At 42.4% G+C, this 19,367-nt stretch overlaps 1 protein-coding gene across 3 annotated transcripts in view; it reads right to left on the reverse strand.

Annotated features, from left to right (window-relative positions):
* Nucleotides 1-1,654: 1,654 nt before the first annotated feature.
* hace1 (HECT domain and ankyrin repeat containing E3 ubiquitin protein ligase 1) overlaps nucleotides 1,655-19,367 on the reverse strand; it is a 51,800-nt gene continuing 34,087 nt past the window's right edge. For all 3 annotated transcript variants that reach the window (XM_084053773.1, XM_084053772.1, XM_084053771.1), the window contains 7 exons: nucleotides 19,214-19,363; nucleotides 17,408-17,604; nucleotides 14,335-14,466; nucleotides 11,251-11,349; nucleotides 9,715-9,785; nucleotides 8,834-8,947; nucleotides 1,655-4,401 (listed from right to left, as the gene is read on the reverse strand). In XM_084053773.1, the coding sequence (XP_083909899.1) occupies nucleotides 4,299-4,401; nucleotides 8,834-8,947; nucleotides 9,715-9,785; nucleotides 11,251-11,349; nucleotides 14,335-14,466; nucleotides 17,408-17,604; nucleotides 19,214-19,363 (866 nt within the window). In that variant the 3' untranslated portion in view covers nucleotides 1,655-4,298. The remainder of the gene's footprint in view (nucleotides 4,402-8,833; nucleotides 8,948-9,714; nucleotides 9,786-11,250; nucleotides 11,350-14,334; nucleotides 14,467-17,407; nucleotides 17,605-19,213; nucleotides 19,364-19,367) is intronic.

Below are 19,367 nucleotides of genomic sequence, written 5' to 3' on the forward strand. Positions count from 1 at the left end.
CACAAGTTTTCAAATGTATAAAAATCTTTTGAAAATAGCAGATCTACAAGCTCACAATGCGTTGTGAGCTTGTAGATCGGCTATTTTCGAATGGACAAAATGTATATAGGGCTGAAGTGGGTAATGTGTGTTTTGTAATAATAATGAAAATCTAACTAACTCAGTTTTCAAATAAATGTAGTGGAGTAAAAGTATAATATTTGCCTCTAAGATGCAGTGGAGTAGAGGTGAAACTGGAAACCAGTAAAGTAAAAATATCTCACAATTGTACTTAAGTACAGTACTTGAGTAAATGTACTTAGTTACTTTCCACCACTGCCATTTGGACCCTGTGGTGGTCCCCGGAGCCACCGTTGAGAACCAGTGGGTTTAACATTTTCTCTTAGCAGATGAGTAAAGGCTGGGAACAAGGCTAGTTAACATTTCAAAAGCTTTCAGAACACCATGGGAATAGCCATGGCCCTCATGTGTGTGTGTGTGTGTGTGTGTGTGTGTGTGTGTGTGTGTGTGTGTGTGTGTGTGTGTGTGTGTGTGTGTGTGTGTGTGTGTGTGTGTGGATTGTTGTTTCCATGACGAGCATCTTGTGTTTAAAAGCAGACCGCTGTCTGTCCGTCATTCATTGTTGAGGAGAACAGCGGTTGCCATGGGGACCAGGTAGCAGTGTGTTGTAGCGGAGGAGGTGGAATGAAGGTGGAGGAGGTCACAGCCACTGTGTAATGAGTTGCTAGGCAGTAGGTGGAAAGTAACTAAAGTACATGCTCAAGTACTGTACAGTTTTGAGGTACTTTTACTTTACTGGGGTATTTTCAATTTTCAATTATTTTACTTCAACTCCACCAGAGGCAAATATTGCACTTTTACTCCACTACAATTATTTGAACATTTTAGTTACTATTTTGATTATTACTACAAAACATGCATTAACCACTTTAGCCCTACATACATTTCAGCCATTTGAACATAGCAGATCTACAAGCTCACAATGTGTCGCATCGCAGTGCATTCTGAGCTTGTAGATCTGCTATTTTCAAAATATTTGCATACATCCTAATATACAATTGAGAGTCCTGCGCATGCACAACGGTCGGTGTACGGTCGAGAGGTGTACTCTCATACGGGTCCTTTTCAGCCGAGTGCAGCCGACAAGAGCCGAGCGAAAACGAACGCCGGCCATTGAAATGTCTCCATCTCCACCTCAACCGGACATCACTGCCCTTGCGCTCACGCACAAAAAGGTACTCATAGCTGCTTTTTCTTTCTTTCAACGTTGTGCGCGTGGATGTACGTCCTGTGGGTGTGCGCATGTGTTTGTTACTGTGCCTTTGTATTTTCGCGGTTTGTCCGTGCGGTCTTCTACACATCCGTGTTGCCAGATTGTGTGCGAGAAACAAGCAACCAGGTTTATGAAAACAAGCCCAAAAGAAGCGAGCCCTTCAACCCATGGTGTCGAACTGTAGAGGTTCGGCCAAATTTCTAGTTTGAAAACTTGTGAAATGGGACATTCTGCATAACGAGTACTATCTACTTTTACTTGTACATTTTTTGGCAAAAATATATTTTGCTCCCCTCACGCACATGCAGAACGGCTTCCAAACGTTAAGCTCAAGTCTCGCACGTTTTCACACACGACATGTTAGGCAACGTCGTTGGTCGACTTGTTTTGTCAAAAAAAAAATGTTTTTATTGAGAAAAAATCTCTCAACACAACATACATGTACAGTGTTTATGGTAAAATACACAATTTGATATTGTGGAAGTCATTTGCAGAAATATCTATAATAAAGGCTCCATTTTTGTTGATCTGATTACAAAATCAAAAGTACAGGCGAGGCATTCAAAACAATACTGATAAATAATTATGAAATATAAATGAATATTTACAATCCCGTCGCTCAGGAAAAAGAGATTCAACCCTTGAAATTCAAAAGGTAGCGTTTTGTTTGATACAATCCCCAAACATGATATATCCCTTTTTCCACATAAAACCAAAATATTTTCAGCATATGTATTTACATTTGTGTGTATTAATAAAAAAAAAGATAAATATGGCAATCAAAAGGAACCCAGCTCTAGGGGAGGATTATTTGGCACCGCTGACCAAAATGTTTGTCCCATCTAAATCCTTCACGTCTGCCACCAGCCATTAACCACTTAAACCCCGCTATCCGTATTGTGGGGAAAGCTTTCGTATAAAATAGCCACTAAACAAGCTCTCAACGCGAGCCTGTCGATCGGCTATTTTCAGCGAAAGCTTTCCCCGCAATAACAGAAAACAGAAAAGACACTAGCATAGAGCCCTGAGGGTCTTCGGTCAGCCATATGGGGTTTAACGTGCACTATACCGCTGCCAAATACATAACCCAGGTATCAAAAGAATATCGTCGCTGTCGGGTGAAAAACCCTATATGTAAAAAAAAAAAATCACACCCTGTGTGAAGGTAGCGGCGCCTTTGATACATTTTGTCATCGATACGTGTTTATAATGTGTTTATAGCCATGTGTCACGTGAAGCTTGACCAATCACTTTGTTGACGGGTCTGACCAATCAGAACGTTGACGGGTCTGACCAATCAGGTATAGAGCAGGTATAGAGCAGGGTCTGACCAATCAGAACGTTGACGGGTCTGACCAATCAGAACGTTGACGGGTCTGACCAATCAGAACGTTGGCGGTGAACACGGACAAAGTCAGGTATAGAGCAGGATCCGCTCTATACCTAAAGGTATAGAGCGGCTAGCGCCGCTAAAAATCATTTTTGTATTAATATTTAAAAGAAAATCGCAAAATGCAACGCGTTTTGAGTTTGTAGATTTAGCTATTTTCACTGCTCTTGTATGGTGAAGTAGGGGATTCATTTACGGAAAGGAAAAAAGTTAAAATACGGAGATGTTTCTACCCGACAGCAACGATATGATATGATATATATATATATATGTTTTAATCTGTGTACGACTACAAGGCAACGGACACAGACATACAGCTACAGAGGACGTAAGACAGTGATTCTCAACCTGTGGGCCGGGGCGCACTGTTGGGCCGCGAAGGTATTGCAAGTTGGCCCCCGCAAATAATTGGCCAATGATAGTGTAACACTAATATTTAATATTTAAATGTAAAAAAAAAACAGACATGGTATTTTTTTTCTTTTAAAAAATACCTTTTTTCCCCCCATTGTTGGTCGCAAACAGAACAATTTCAAGATGTTCAAAGTGGGCCCTGATCCAGAAAAGGTTGAGAACCACTGACTGTAAGACCAATCCATTCCAAAAAGGTGACTTAAAACGCAAAAAAAAAAGAAAAGAGTACAACAAATGTCATGGTGTAAACCAAAGGTGACATGCAGTCTACAGTACACAGGCTGCTGGGTAGAACCAATGTAAAACAGCGTGGCCGTCTCTCTGACGTTTAGACCAATGTACTTTCCTCTTCAGACACTACAGCATAACACCATCACCATACCGCATAACCTGCTTTGAGCTGCAGGGGTTTACATGAAAGAGTTCCACACACACACACACACACACACACACACACACACACACACACACACACACACACCCACCAGCAAAAATAAACACACGCTACTCCGGAGTACATGTCTTTCCATGTACATATTTGGTTGTGTCACTCACACACGCACACACTCACTCACTCATTATGCCTCTGGTCTATCGTTGATCATACATTTTGGTGGCCATGGTATCCTGTTTTGGCTGTTCAGAAGAGAGAGGTCAGAGTCTGAATCCACAACACAAATAAAGCCAGATCGATATATCGGGTTTGGTTGATATTTCTGCCATTGTTTGATTATATATATATTTTGCCATTATTTTTCGGTATCTGCAATTATGCAGCTGATGTGTCACGACAACTTTCAACCTGGCGCCCCCTGTTTAGTTTTTTTCAAAAAATAGTTGTGTGCTTGTGATTTTGAATTTTGTACAATAAAATCAACGTTTTTTCTGTCGGCCAAGACTCTAAAAACCAAAGATCCGGCATGTGGTCTGTCTGTCTGTCTGTCTGTCTGTCTGTCTGTCTGTCTCTGAACACAACCTCTGCCTTCCACCTGCCCAGGCAGCCTCTGCAAGCTTTTAGTCTTTAACAATTCATCATTCCCTCTACGGTCCATATGCTTCATCCTGCCAACATCAGTGCTTCATCAAAAGAAAGAAAAAGACGTGGGTGTGTGTTGCATGTTCCCTGTGCTTTAGGAGAGAAGTCCCCGTGGTGGTGGTGCGCGCCACCACGCAGACCCCCGTAGTACAGCGTGCCGCAGGAGGAGGAGCGGGGAATTGACGTCACGCCATGGTGTACCCGTAGCTCCCACAATGCAGCGCTACCAGCAGCCGGTCTCTGAGGACTTCCTGGCTGGGGTATTCGGGGAGTTTCAGCATGTTGATGCTATGAAGAAAAAATGGGGGGGTGGGGGTGGGGGGATGGGAGGTTGGTCAGATAAGAAGAAATAAATCATCAGGGACACACGTCACCCCAGCCACAGCCTGTTCAAACCACTGCTGCGCCCTCGACCTGGCAAGCGATACCGGAGTATCATGAGCCGTACGTAACAACGGACCAGTGGTGGGAAAAGTACTCAGATGTTTTACTGTTTTGAGTGCCAAAACCGTGGCACTCAATGTGCCACGGTTTTGGCACATTGAGTGCCAAAACCGTATATACCTTTTTGCAAATACACCCGTGGAGTGCCAACAATCCTAAAAAATGTATATATACGGTTTTCTTACCTTTTTGTTTTTTTCATTTTTTCCACAAGGGGGGGGGGGGGGCTAGCGCAGCCCTGGAATCACCCATGAACATTCTAAGAAGTAAGGGACAGATGGATCACCGTGCCAAAAAATCTCGCTCCCATCTGCTTCCATTCTATCTCCTGGCTAAAAACCTCTGTATCTCCTTAACTTTTTACAGTGGGCAAAACGCTTCATTCTCGATGCACGATCACTCTGCAATGGTGACTCGCGTGAGACATGTTGTTGTTTCAGGCTTTAGCCAGGAGCATCGCGCAACCTACACGCATGCCTTTTTTTTCATGGATCGCTCGTCATGGAGTCTACAGATTTAAACAGCACAATGCAGCGCAACGGTGAGATTTCGGGCACAGAACGTAATCTGTTATAAAATTCTGGCACCCAATGTGTTAAGTAAAAGTATCAATACTGCAATGTAGAATAATACTCTGTTACAAGTATTCCAGAGTTCAAGATTTACTTGAGTAAAAGTACAAAAGTATTGGTATCAAAATGTACTTCAAGTACCAAAAGTAGAAAGTAGTCATTATGCAGAATGTCCCATTTCACAAGTTCAAAATGCATAAAAACATCTTTTCAAAATAGCAGATCTACAAGCTCGATGCGACGCATTGTGAGCTTGTAGATCTGATATTTTCAAACGGCCGAAATGTATACAGGGCTGAAGTGGTTAGTGTGTTTTGTAATAATAATAAAAATCTACAAAGTAACTAGTAACTAAAGTGTTCACATAATTGTAGTGGAGTAAAAGTACAATATTTTCCTTGTTGATTGATTGATTGACATGGTCAGTGCGATGAGGGGGAGCACCACCATGGTTGGGCGGGCTGACTGATGCCATGCTATTACGGTTCGTCTCCAGCTTGCAGGAGGAGGAGGAGGAGGAGGAGGAATGTGATGCTCGCTCGCCTCCCCGGATCGCCCGAATTACGACCCGTGGCGATAAGAATTACCTGTCGCTCATTCCCGGTCGTGCAGAGAACCGTTTCCCTGTTTTCAAAACTCTACCCCGGCATCTAATAGATCATTGTACACAGGAACACTACAGCTATAGCAGCCAGCCCAGGCCACCACAACACTAAAGGCACCACACTGCCCTCAGCTGGTCACTACAGGGCGGTGTTGTTCCAATGCTAGACTATCATGTCTGTCTGTCACTATGGAGGCGGTGATGCTCTGAGTGTGTGTGAGACAGAGCGAGAAAGGAGAGATGGAGAGAGAGTGGCAGACACAGAAGATAAAGATATACTGTACAGAGCGAGTGAAAGAAAAAGAGACAGGTAAGGAAATCTGTAGATATATACTGTACTGTGCGCGTGTGCGTGTGTGTGTGTGTGTGTGTGTGTGTGTGTGTGTGTGTGTGTGTGTGTGTGTGTGTGTGTGTGTGTGTGTGTGTGTGTGTGTGTGTGTGTGTGTGTGTGTGTGTGTGTGTGTGTGTGTGTGTGTGTGTGTGTGTGTGTGTGTGTGTGTGTGTGTGTGTGTGTGTGTGTGTGCGTGTGTGTGTGTCAAACACATTGTGTGCCAAAAAAAGTCCGGACCGTTTTTGAGAATCCATGCGTCATGTGCCATAAACAGTCCGGACCGTTTTTGGCCCATTTTTAGCTCTACGTTTGACTCTGTCCGTATGTCCGTCCGTCCGTCCGTCCGTATGTTATGTCCGCCCGTATGTTTGAACACGGCAAGGTAGCAACACATGCGCCACGTCAACACACACACACACACACACACACACACACACACACACACACACACACACACACACACACACACACACACACACACACACACACACACACACACACACACACACACACACACACACACACACACACACGCACACGCACACGCACACGCGAACACACGCACACACACACACACACACACACACACACACACTTGCCGTCCGTATGAGCACGGCGTATGAGCACGGGATGAGCACGGCAAAGAAGCAACACATACAAACACACGCACACACACACACACGGACTTGGAGATTGCCTATGCCATCTCTCCTCTCATTGGCCACACGTGCCACTGGTTATCAAAGAGGGGTCCAGGGACCCCCAGCGTATGCCCAGCGTATGTTATGTCCGTCCGTCCGTATGAGCACGGGATGAGCACGGGATTTCAAACAGCTATAACTCCAGTTTGCAGCAAGCCACCACGTCCAAATTTGGTATGTGGACTTAGACCACCAATAGGGACGAGCATTAATTGCTGAAGCCCCGCCCCCTCTGTCTTCCCATTGGCTGGCCTTTAAACAGCCATAACTCAAGTTCGCAGCATGCTACGGAGTACAAATTTTGTACATGGAGTAAATCCACCCATAGGGACGAACTGTAATTACTTAAGCCCCGCCCCCTCTGTCTGCCCATTGGCTGGGCTTTAACTCATTCCCTGCCTAGAACGACTAAAACGACTTTCTCCATAAGCCATGCCAAGAACGACTAAAACGACATTTAAAAAAATGTAAAACAATATATATATATATATTTTGTTTTAATTTTTTTTTTTTTTTTTGACCCAAAGACCAAGGAGATATGATTTTTCGAAGATATAGACTCCCATCCACTTCCTTGTTAACTTTAAACTTAAAAATTCTGTATCTCGGCTCCTGAGTACTTTTTTATTTTCAATGAAAAATCTTGGCGGTGTTCAAACGGGCCAGATATAATTCTGGCAGTGAATGAGTTAAACAGCCATTATTCCAGTTTGCAGCATGCTACCAAGTACAAATTTGGTAAGTGGACTCAGACCACCAATAGGGACGAACTGAAATGAGTTACGCCCCGCCCCAAAGGCACCGCTTCCTTCACACAGGGTGTCATTTTTTCTTTTATACGTGGGGCCCACGTGGGGCGCTCTAACGAAACTTTGGGATCATCCAAGGAATCTATGAGAAGGAGAGGCCGGATGTGGATCCATGTCAAAAATCCTTCCTGTCGGCCGCTCCAATGTTAACTCCTTGACTCGGCTTAATATCTCCATTTCTTTTTAACGTGGTGGAAGTGAGCCGTTTTCGATCGGCGATCACTCTGCAATGGAGGATCGCGTTAGAAATATTATTGTTCCAGGCGTTAGTCGGGACCCTCCGCCGTCTCGCACGCACGCTTTGTTTACATGCACTTCCGCGTCGGGGCTTCTACAGCACGAAACGTATCAACGTAAGTGGATGGAAGAAATGCAGGCACTGAACGTACCCTATTTTAATAAACCTCTGGCACACAATGTGTTAAGACTGATTAATACTTAGTTGCACGCTGCACCAAAAATAGAAAATCTAAAAGCTCATAGATCGGCTATTTTCGGCTCTTGGGTTATGATTAAAATGGGAAAAAATTGTAAAAAATGGCATTCATAAAATCACTGTCCTAAAATGTTGCTGTCCTCTTAAGTATATAAATACAAATGTGTGTGTGTGTGTGTGTGTGTGTGTGTGTGCTTTCAACAAGCCTGGCAGTTTCCGGATGGACACTAAAGCCACTGGGTTACAGATACTCAGAAAAGGCAAGTCTCGCTTGTGTGTGTGTGTGTGTGTGTGTGTGTGTGTGTGTGCGCGTGCGTGCGTGCGTGCGTGCGTGCGTGCGTGCGTGCGTGCGTGCGTGCGTGCGCGTGTGTGTGCTCTGGCCCCACAGTGGTGGAATGAACTTCCCACTGATGTCAGGACAGCAGAGTCACTGCCCATCATTCGCCGCAGGCTGAAAACCCACCTCTTCAGGAAACACTACCCTTCCTCTTTGCCTGGCCTACTTGTTGTTAACTAGTTGGATCTTGTTTAGTCGATACACTTATTTGTTTTAGCTCGTGCTCATTTGATTTTGCTATTTTGTCTCATCTGTTTAAGAAAGTAGGTAGCTGATATATAGCACTTTTACCTTAGCGCTAGGTATACTCTTGGTTGCTTGTTTTAGCAGGAAATGCACTTAAGACTTCTCGTGATTAGTAGTTTCGTTCCCTACCTATGTTGAATGAACTTATTGTCGCTTTGGATAAAAGCGTCTGCTAAATGACTGTAATGTAATGTAATGTAATGTGTGTGTTTGCGTGCGTGCGTAGTGTGTGTGCATTACCAGGTGCTGGAGGTAGGCAGCAGGTTGGAGGTAAATGGCACAGCAGCGATGGTGAACTTCTGTAATCCACTCCCACCCATTAGATAAGCAAAGCCTCCGTGAGGGACCCTGGAACTGTGGGACACAGAGGAGGAGTTAAAGGGACACAGAGGAGTTAAAGGGACACAGAGTAGGAGTTAAAGGGACACAGAGGAGGAGTTAAAGGGACACAGAGAAGGAAGCTCAAAGCAATGCCACACAGCAGGGGAATCAGTTTGCTAGCTTAGGCACTTTGTTAACCCATTAAAACCGGGAAGGCACCAGTGTCATTTTTAGACACTTTATGCCGCACTATGAGCTTGTAGATCTGCTATTATTATTTCTTATTGTTACATTTTGTGCAAATCTTTGAATACTACATTTTTTAAGGGAACATTTTTAACTCTTTGCTTTGCTTCTGCGAATCTCAGAGTGCTACAAGGTTTAAAAGCATGGCATAAAAACAGCATAGGCAACCAAAACAATTACATGGGACCCAACTATTCTAAACTAAAGGGTCAAATTAAAAGTAGGTAAAAAACAACAGGGCAAAAACAAAATTAAGAAAACGCTTTGTTAAAAAGGTAGGTTTTGAGAATTTTTAAAAGCATCAGTGGACTGTGGTGTTCTCAGGTGTTTGGGGAGGGAATTCCACAGACATGGGGCTGTATAGCAGAAGGCCCGGTCGCCCATGGTGCGGAGCTTTGGTGTTGGGGACAACGAGAAGGTTGGATTTAGAAGACATTTGTAGAATCGGCCTCAAAAAGGTCTTAATGGGTTAAGTTGAGGACCTGACTTTTCTTTATTGTTACGATGGGGGGTTTGTGGTCGTCTCCCTGTGGGAGCAGAGCATCACACCATACCTTCCGGTGACAAATTGCAGCAGCAGAACTCTCTCCTCCTGGGTGAGGCTCTCCACCACCTTCCAGAACCACTGAAACACACGATCAATACAAGGTAAATCCATCTACTTCTACTCCACTGCAGTACATCTCAGATCAAATGTTGTACTTTTTACTCCACTACAATTATTTCAAAACTGCTGATTCATCCTGCCTTATTGCCTATGTCCTCAGCCTATCGAATGCTTGCTTATTACATTCTAAATCATTTTAAATCAAAATTTGACTTAAAATGACTTCCTGCCTAAGTCATTTTGGAATGTAACCAGCATTCTGATTGGCTTAGGACATAGGCAACGAGGCACAATGGTGCAGCAGTGTTAGGAGAGTAGAGCTAAGCCAAAATGTCAATAGAGTCGACTATATGCACAGCAGCCATATTGGGAATGAATTAGGCCCCTTCCTTACTTCTTTCACAGGTGTTACTATGATACTAATTAAGGCTCGGTTCCATTTAGTGTGGCATAGTGGTTGTCTTATTTTCAAGGACCCCCATAACTCTTACACACCCATCATAAGGGGCCATTTGGGAACCAAAATGGAGTGTTTCTAGAGAGCCAATGTGCACTATATCAGCACCCTGACCAGAATGGAACAGAGCCTTCATTAGTATCATCGGTAACACCTGTGAAGGAAGTAAGAAGAGGCCCAATTTCTTTCCATTATGGCTGCTGTGCATAGAGCCTGTTTGACCAAAAAGTGAGTAAGGCAATTATGCTACAAGGCTAACGATGTATAAAACATCTGAGTACTGGACAGCCAGCCCACGTCAAGTGAAGCTGTAGAAGAACCAAATCCCACAAGGGTTGCTGTCAGAGAGATGTGTTACATTTTGATGTTTATAGTTGTTGTGTATATCTGTCCACAAGCGTTTTCACCAATATAAAATGCACACCCTCTCATCTCGGTAGAGTATTATTACAGCACAACATGCCCCCTGGTGGTGAAAACGGAGCAGCGATGTAAAATAATAATGCGGTTGTGAATAGTTGAACTGGCTCAGACAGGCTTTTCTTTCATCTACTCATCTGGACAAATCCAACCCTTTAATGAACACACTGGCTGCTGACTGCAATGAATCAGACACGACATCACAACAGTGTTTTTATCCCTTAAGTGGTTCTCAAAGTGGGGTGCGGGGACCCCCTCAATGACCAGGTCATTGAGGGGGTCGTTCTAGGGGGTCCCCAGCAAAATGAGGAACAGTTTAATTCACTTGAACCCTATTTTATACTTCAGCTATTCACTTGTAGATCAGCTATTTAAAAAAAATAATATATATATATATCTTTTTTCTTCATATTTTAGAGTTGACTATTCAAAAATAGCAGATATACAAGCTCACAGCACGTCACTTCGTGCCGTGCTGCGAGCTTGTACATCTGCTATTTTTGAAAAATCTTGAAAGTGTGAAAACTACTGATTTAGAACGCATTTGTAGAATAGGTGTTAAACAAGGCCCCTGTCTGTCCCAGTGGAGGGTTAGGATGACCCCACCTGGATGATGGGCTCCTGGAGGCTGTATCCACTGGTGTACTCTGTGTTCCTGTTCCAGTCCTGGACGTCCATCTCTGGCATTCCTGACAGCAGCAGCTCCTACACACACACCCACACACACACCCACACACCCACACACACACCCACACACCCACACACACACACACACACACACACACACACACACACACACACACACACACAAACACACAAAAAATAAACAATACAAAGTTGTGCGTCTAAACATCAGGTAGAAGGTTCCGCCGTTGAAAATGAAGCCAATGCGGAAGAAGAAGTAATGAAAACGCTGCAGTTTTAATTAATGGTCCTTCCCCAGCAGGCCACAAAATATGAGATGGAGGTCCGCAGAAAAGGTTTGAGAAGCACTGAACTAGAGGCTTTAAAACGGGGGTCTGTAGAAACCAATGTTTGACGTCACGGTGCCTTCTTCCATATATTTTATATATATCTATATATATATATATATTTTTTACAGTCTAAGGGCAGAACACATGGCAGCCACACGTTCACAACACAGAAAAAAAAAGAAATATGACATTGATAAGGACAGAGGCAGCTGATCAATCAGCAGTTCCTATTTTTAGCATCTAAGGAGCCAGGCTGCAGCATATGCGTTTTTTTATGCTGTAAGCGAAGTATGCACGGCACGCCACTCGTTAAGGTGGTGGGATGTAACAAAGTACCTGTACTTTACTTGAGTATATGTCCATTTTTCAGTACTTAATACTTGTTCTCCACCAACTTCTCACAGGCAAATATTGTACTTTTTACTCCACTACAATTATTTCAGAGCTTTAGTCGCTAGCTACCCGATTTTATATTTAGGCTATTTGAAAATAGCCGAGCTAAAAGTTCACAACGTGTCGCATAAGCTATTTTCAAAAAGGTTTGACACGTACTTTAGGTACTTTAACCCATTAAGACCAGGACAACATCTGTAATTTTAGATTTTAACCACTTTAACCATTATTTTATACTTTGGCTATAGAGGATATGTGTGTGACATCATCATCAAACCCGGAAGTTATGCAGGAATGCCTACTGAGTGTCAAAAAAATACTTTCTGGCCTTGACAGCCCATGCATCCAAACAGAAAAGTCATATCTGATTGCATTAAACAACATTAAACAATGTTAAACTCACTTTGCATGTTGCTTTGCCACTCGCTTTGCCACTCGATGTGCCATTCACTTTAAGCATGCGCATATCCTCTATTCAAAAATAGCAGACCTACAAGGTCATAGCACGGCACCAGTGCTGCGCTATGAGCTTGTAGATCTGCTATTTTTTTTTAAATCATGAACATTTGTGACACCCTGAGCCAAACTTTGAATATAAATATTTTTTAAAGCGAATTCTTTTAACTCAAATCTTTGCTTCTAGGGGGTCCCTGGCAACATATTTTGAGATGGGGGTCGGCGGCCAAATACATATAATTGTGGGGGTCCTTGACGTGAAAAAGTTTGAGAACCACTGATATTTATAGCAACATGAGTTTCAGAAAAACATTTGTAGAATCAGCCTCAGGTCTTAATGGGTTAAGTATGTTGATTGACAATACTTTTGTACTTTTTCCTCAAGTCAAACGTTGAAAACAGGACTTTTACTTAACACATTCGGTGCCAAAATTTTATAATAGCAAATTACGGTGCCAGAAATCTCACCGTTGAGCTGCGCGGCGCTGTTTAAGCTGTAGACTCCAAGACGAGCAATCCATGTGAAACAAAGCATGCGTCTAATGCATGCTTTGTCTGGAACGATAACATCTTTCACGCGGGTCACAATGGCGCAGCAATCGCGCATACAAAATGAGTCGTTTTCCCCAACGTAAAACGTTTTGGAGTTATAGGGGTTTTAGAGAAGGAGATAGAACGGAAGCGGATGGGGAGCCATGTTTTTTGGCACGGTGATCTATAAGGCCCTTGCTTCTCAAAATCACCGAGGGTGATTCCAGAGCTGCTCCAGACCCTCCCGTGTGGAAAAAAAAACAAAAAAACAAAGAGACTGAAAACACGGTTCAGACCGTGTTTGGCACCCGATGTGTTAAGTAACAAAAGTATTTTTATATTGCGGTACTGCTACTGCTAATAAAGATCGGAGTACTTCTTCCACCACACACTCGTTCATGTACAGTATTGTACTCCTCCGAGGCTTGTTGTGGGCGAGCAACGCAACGACCGCATGACTGAGGCATGTCCAATAAACACGGGTAGGGATAATCGTCATGGCGATCACCCTATTGATCGATACGCACGCACACCCGGGGAGAGGACGGGCACGTGCGGATCTGCCGACACACACACACACACACAGATACAAAAAAAAGAAAATCCATCTCCTGAAGCCGGGGGGAGGAGGGGGGAGGGGGTCTTCAAGGTGACTCCCAACCCTCCCCACCCACAAAGACAAAAAAAAGAAAACATCCCGAGTGACACCCTGAGCCAGACATGGCTAATCAATCGCTGCATCAGACCCCGAGCAGACAAGATGACGATGAGTTTTAACCCATTCAATCCGGGAACGCATCTACAAAATGTCTTCTAAATCCTAAACAGGTTTCTGAAAAAAACTATGTTTCTATAATATATCAGTGGTGCTCAAACTTTTTCATGTGAAGGAAGGACCCCCAATATTATATGTATTTGGCCACGGACCCCCTTCTCAAAATATTTAGTTCTAAGGATCCCCCAGTAGCAAAGATTTGAGTTACAAATGTTCGTTTTAAAGAATATATATATATTGAAAGATTTGCACACATTGAACACCGGATTCAATGGGTTATAAAAAGAAAGGGAGAATGCAAACAGAGGAGACGAGAAGGATGGGGGGGAGAGAGAGGAGGAAAATTTGAGGACAGAGAAAGAGAAGTGAGGGCGGCGGGTAAGGAGAGGAGAGAGAGAAAGAAGGGGTGCAATAGTTAATCAAACTAATCGATTTAATCATTCGATTTAATCAAAAGAAAATAATTTGATCAAATAAATCGATGAATAATCCATCCCCTATTTGAGAACGTTAGAGAAAGAGAAGAGAGAGAGACAAAGAGGAGGAGAGGAGAAAACTAACCAATTCGTATTCGTCAAAGAGCTGTATGAGGGAAGGGGGGATGAAGGTGTGGAATCCGTGCAGAAAGGCGTTTATCTGCGGTTGGATGGCTCGAGTCATCCTCAGCTCCGTCACCAGCTGCACATACTCCGCCTGCGGAGATGAGAGGAGAGACACACACACACACACACACACACACACAGAAGAAATAAGTCACACAGACACTAGTCTCGTGTATAGCCAGACAACTATTCCACAATCTCCGTATGCTATATAGCAGGGGTCTTCAACAGGGGGCGAAAACAGCCGATCTACAAACTGATAACGCGTAGCTGCGACGCGTTGTCAGCTTGTAGATCGGCTATTTTTAGTGAAGAAGTTTAGGCAAAAAAATGTACAGAGACAAATGTCGAGTTTACTAAGTATTGAGGGTTTATAAGTGGTTAAATGTCTGTAAAATACACATTAACATGAATCCAAAATATGAAAAAGTGTGTAAATAAACCAAACAAACAAACAAAGAAATACATCAATTTACACAACACTGATGATAGTGCTGCCAAACAAGTCTATGAAGCAATGAAAAAGTTGAAATCTGCAACACAATTTTATACAATGTCAGCATTGTCAAAATCAACACCGACTGAGAGGCGACAGACAGGGAGGACAGTAAGTAAGATCATGTTATTTGGTCGGCGGCGGCGTTAGAGGTCGTATCATTTTATTTTTCTGAGAATCATGTTGGGGGGCCTTAGTGGACCCCTTTCAGGGCCGCATGCAGCCCCTGAAAACGAGAGTTTGACACCCCTGGTCTATAGTGTTGTATTATTGTATATTTTGTCCATCATTGATGGTGTTTCTTTGACTGTGATGTATTTTACCCTGTTGTATCTACAGCCCTGGAACTGTATCTTAACTATTGTGCTTACCTTTGGCGACTTAATGTCCGATTTAATGCGAGATCAATACATTTCTTCTTTTAACAATAATTTACATTGTGTTTTAAACCTTTTCCCCAAAAAAAAATTTCACTATGTCTTTGATTGTTGATTTGTGTTAATTTCTATTTATTTTTTAAATTAAAAGTGTACTGACCCATTGTTTGTGAACCACCCATAGACTGTATAAATGAGATGGACAAACCCCCTCCGCTGCTTTCTACGGACCGAAAATGAAGCCGATTGTTGCAAGACTGTAGGTCCGCCATCTTTCAATACGCGTCAGAATGAGACCAGACCATTATTGGTTGGGTAGCTTGTCAATCAAGAGCGGGGGGCGGGGAATGAATGCTATTGGTTGTGTAGCTTGTCAATCAAATCATCCCGCCACTCCTAGAGAATAGCCTATTTTATCGTCAATTTTATAATAAATAGGACCATAATTTAGCAAAACGCATATCCTGATGATTGAAAGGAGACTTTAAACTAGCGACTGGAAGCATATAGAATTTATGACAATTTTTATTACAGTAAGAAAATCTAGTCTAAAGTTTGTCAAAAAACCCATTCACTTGCGTTAAAATAAATTCTTTCTGACACCGCAGGTCGGCGCAGGGTAAAACAGCGCCACTCTGGCCATTTTGTCGGCCTCATCATAAATATCTAAGACTTGCCCCTTGGAACCACCGCTGTAGTGTGTTGCCGACTTCCCCTGCCTTTTAAAACACTGCCACCTGCAGGCAGGCTGTGTGTACTACACACACACACCAATAAAATGTTTTTAGTGAGAGCTGTTGGAGAGGAAAAGATCAATTCCTCATTTATGACCACCAGTGGATGTATGTGGCAGAGCTGGCAGAGCGGCACTCTGCACAACAATGGACCTAAAGCAATAATTACAATTGATTCGGCGTGCGGTGATGAAACCATTACATTTGAACAGCGGCGAGTAGATCAGACGTCTTTCTCTCCACACTATAATCTAGTATTGACTCAGTTAACTCTTAACAACAGAGATGGTGATTCTACGTCATGAGTCCATTAGAGTAATTCTGTACGCAGATTACAGTAGCACTGCGTACTACTGCGGAATTCACCCGACATAGTATAAAAACTGTTTCTCAAACAATGGGTTGGGACCCATTTTTTGGTCATGGAGCAATTTTTATGGGTCATTAGTTTGTTTGTGTTCTTTGCATTTATTACTATTAGTATTAGTCGTATTATTAGTATATCTGTATTATTATTATTATTATGAAAAAAAAGAATAATTCAGAATTTAAAAAAAAGTCAAACATTTTTTTAAAGAATTGTCATAGTAGTAGATGTGAGATAATAGATCGGCTATTTTTCACTATTTTAGAAATAATTCATAATGTAATTTTGTACCAACTAACTGAAAATAGAACCAATAACGGACTTATGATTGAATAATCGAGAAGCAATTTATTTTCTTTTTTTTGTGATTATCTTATCAAGGAATCAACACAATTCTAAATCAATTAAGTCTGATTAAACACTTAACCCTGTGTTATATTTCATTGTACAAAAGTGCTGTACAACTATAGTGAAAATAGTTTAAAAATTATCATTTTTGGGGGTGTCGTGGCTTGAAAAGTTTGGGAACCCTTGCTCTACACCAGTGGTTCTCAACATGTGGGTCGGGACTGATTTTGGGGGGGTCCCCAGATCACAGTAAAGTGACAATTTAAGGACTTTTAAACCTTTTAAATACCAAACTATATATGCAAACTGGTCAAACATTGGCCAAATTGTCAAATTGTGAAAATAGCAGATGTACAAGCTCACAACGTGAGGCGTTGTGAGCTTGTAGATCTGCTATTTTCACCATATTTATCTGTGGAACCGAGACAAAGTAAATGTAATGCCTCGACTCCTACAATTCCAAGTGCTTATCAGGGTGGGGGGTCCCCAGTTCTAATATGATTATTTTGGGGGGTCCCCAGTTCAAATATGATTATTTTGGGGGGTCCCCAGTTCAAATAGGATTATTTTGGGGGGTCCCCAGTTTAAATAAGATTATGTTGGGGGGTCCCCAGTTCAAATAGGATTATTTGGGGGGGGCCGCGGCTTGAAAAGTTTGGGAACCCTTGACCCTACACTAGCATAATGTTTGTTTATGAGGAACCAGAGACCTTGTTGTCCTGGGTGACCAGGATGCTGGTTCCTCCAGGTTTGAGCGGCATCTCCTCCATGGCCCCGAACACGTCCGTCTCCACGGAGAAGGTGAGCTCCAGGCCCAGGTCACTGATGTCGTTGTCCAGGATCCACTGCAGGTTCTTGGCGTACTCCGGATCGATGGACGACACGTCCTGGTAGTTCACCGGGATCCCTGATGATCAACACAGGAAGCAAATACTCTCGGCTCAGTAAAAAAAGAAGGCAGTGGTGTAAAAAGTACTCAAATGTTTTACTTAAGTAAAAGTATCAATACTGCAATGTAGAAATACTCTGTTACAAGTTAAAGTCCGGAATTAAACATTTGCTTGAGTAAAAGTACAAAAGTGTTGGTATCAAAATGTACTTAAAGTACCGAAAGTAAAAGTACTCATTATGCAGAATGTCCCATTTCACATGTTTTCAAATGTATAACATGTCTTTTGAAAATAGCAGATCTACAAGCTCACAAAAATACTTAAGTACAGTGCTTGAGTAAAATGTACTTAGTTACTTCACATCACTGGAAGAAGGTACCTCCCGTCTTTAACTAGAGCAAAACTCAGCTGCTACATTATGCAGATTTGTCCTTGGCTGTCCTTTCTATTTCTGACGCATCATTGCATAATGTATGACATACTTCAATGTCCATCTTTAAATGTAAGAAGACACACGCACTGGCCTCAACATGTATTCACATGTATTTATTTCAGTTATCCTTCATACCTTAAACGCTATTTATGCGTCAATGTGTCGTGATCTTGTAGGTCGACTATTTTTGAAACATTTAGATTTTTTTAAAAGAATCTTCTTTTATGTTCAGATGGGGGTCCGTGGTGAAATAGAAATCAATGTAGGGGTCCTTGACATGATAAAGTTTGAGAAGCACTGTATTAACCAACTCTAAGTTGTATTAACCAACTCTAAGAAGAACCACATTACACCCACCCTGGCTTCTCTCCACTGGCTGGCGGTTGGTTTCAGAATTGATTTTAAGTCTTTTACTGATGACATTTAAAGCCATACAAGGCCAGGCTCCTGGCTATATTTGAGTTCTGCTGGTACCATTATGAGCCTGTCTGCAGCCTTAGATCCTCAGGTGGAGCTCTCTTGGTTGTCCCTAAAAACTCTCCTCATCGCCTTGGGGTTATCTGGCTCTGGAATGCCCTGCCTGAGGCTCTGAGGCAAGCAAAGTCAGTGTCATCTTTTAAATTACTTCTGAAAATGTAATTTTATGGAAATGTTTTTTTTTTTTTGTAGCGCTGCAATGCCCTTTATATGTTGTGTTTCATCTTGTTTTGTAAAGCACTTTGTAACCTTGTTGTTTCTCTATAAATAAGCATTATTATTATCCATTCAATCCGGGAAAGCATCGTTGTCATTTTAAGTTTTAGCTATAGCCATTATTTTATACTTTGGCTATTCAAAAATAGCATTATATACAAGCTCATAGCCTGACACTGAGTGCCACGCTATGAGAAATGTGTGCAAATCTTTGAATATATATATATTTTTAAGGCGAGCATTTGTAACTCAAATCTTTGCTTCTAGAGGTCCCTGGACCAAATATTTTACAAATGTTCACTTTAAATGAATTATCACATATCATTTAAATATTCAAAGATGTGCACACATTTTCACGATTTTTCAAAAATAGCAGATCTACAAGCTCATAGTGCGGTGCTATGAGCTTGTATACCTGCTATTTTTGAATAGCCAAAGAAATCTAGAGATGCGTTTCTCGGATTGAATGGCTTAAGTGGTTATAACAGTGCCATGCTGACCCAGGATGTGCTTGTAGAAGGAGCGGGTGAAGTAGATGTTGACCAGCTGCCGGTGGTACAGCGCCAGGCCCAGGATCTGACCCGCAAAGCTGAAGTAGTTCAGGTGGTCCGGGTTCACAGAGGAGTTGCTGTTTGGCTGGAAGGTGGTACCTAG

The sequence above is a fragment of the Gymnoscopelus microlampas genome (genome assembly GCF_963454915.1).
Source record: "Gymnoscopelus microlampas genome assembly, chromosome: 3".
Taxonomy (NCBI): domain Eukaryota; kingdom Metazoa; phylum Chordata; class Actinopteri; order Myctophiformes; family Myctophidae; genus Gymnoscopelus; species Gymnoscopelus microlampas.